Raw genomic sequence first — 1339 nt, forward strand, 5'->3', positions numbered from 1 at the left:
ATCAAATCTCTTTCTATTTGAGTGAAAGTACTCAAATCCTCAAATCTCTTTCTATTTATAATATATATATTAAAAAATATGCAATCTATAAATTTCTGAAATAACTATACCGATTATTTAAAATATATAATATTAAAAACAGAATTAAAAAAAATACTTCAACGATAGAAAAAATAATTTAATACGAATTAACGAGAAAATAAAATTAATGAAATTGATTGTTAATAATAATTTAAAACTATATTATACACACAGATATGTACAAGGCCAACCGATTGTATTCATCATGCCAACGAAGGAGAAGATTGTTCAAAAAATATTACAACAACGGTCGCTAATTTATCGAATATCGAAACAATACTTCGTCGTTACAATGGAAAATGTTATATACTTATCAACGAAGATGATCAAACAAATGAACAAAAATATATTTTAATTGATACGGATAATAGTGACGACAATAGTAGTTACGTTGAAGAAGAAGACGAGGATAATGATATTAATAATAATGATAATGATAATGATAATGATAATATCAAGGTCAATGAAAATAATCACCCTTATCGTAACGAATCATCCCCTAAATGTTCCAAAGAATAAATTCACTTCGAGTGTAGGTTTTATTTTCTTTACATTAAATAATATTTCATCGTCGTTAAAATGATTTTTACGTTTATACTTTTTTTAAAATAAATAATAATAATGATAATAATAATAATAATAATTTGTCAATGAGAGATATTGCTATCAACGAGATGCATTTTTATTTTATTTATTTTTTTTTTTTTATTACTTTCCATACACGACGACGAAACGTTCGATAATTTATCCAATTTAATTGTATTTTTTTATGTCGACATTGTTTTATTATTTTAAGAGAGAAGATTGAAATGAATTAATATAATAATAATGAAAAATAAAATGAAAGGAAAATTATAATTTATGACAATTTATTTAGTATTTCTCTCGTCCAAAAATTACAATTTTTAATGATGAAATTTAACAGGGAACTTGGACATGAAAGAAGTAGAACTATGTTTGATTTAGTTGGACGTTTCGTCCCTTTATTGGGACTTCTTCAGCAACTTAATCTAAACAGTTCAGCGTCTTTTTTCATTGAGTAGACATACATTTTTCTTTTTATTATTAATATTCAAAACACAAAACATCTAAACTTCGTTAAATTGATCGTTATTATTTAAGTTCCTCAACAAAACAGTTTCGGTTAAGTTCCCTGTTAAATTTCATCATTAAAAATTTATGACAATGTTTAAAATAATTGCAAAAATAATTGAATGTTTCTCGTGATTTCTAAACGATGAGGGGGTTGTAAAAGATT

The 1339-nt window shown here is 24.2% G+C and overlaps 1 protein-coding gene across 1 annotated transcript in view; it reads left to right on the plus strand.

Annotated features, from left to right (window-relative positions):
• LOC106789789 (homeobox protein 6-like) overlaps positions 1–625 on the plus strand; it is a 2453-nt gene extending 1828 nt beyond the window's left edge. Inside the window, exon 2 of the mRNA XM_014754271.1 lies at positions 256–625. Coding sequence (XP_014609757.1) covers positions 256–600 — 345 coding nt within the window. The 3' untranslated portion in view covers positions 601–625. The remainder of the gene's footprint in view (positions 1–255) is intronic.
• Positions 626–1339: the final 714 nt, after the last annotated feature.

This window comes from Polistes canadensis, unplaced genomic scaffold (assembly GCF_001313835.1).
Source record: "Polistes canadensis isolate GaletaPanama2010 unplaced genomic scaffold, ASM131383v1 scaffold_204, whole genome shotgun sequence".
Taxonomy (NCBI): Eukaryota; Metazoa; Arthropoda; class Insecta; order Hymenoptera; family Vespidae; genus Polistes; species Polistes canadensis.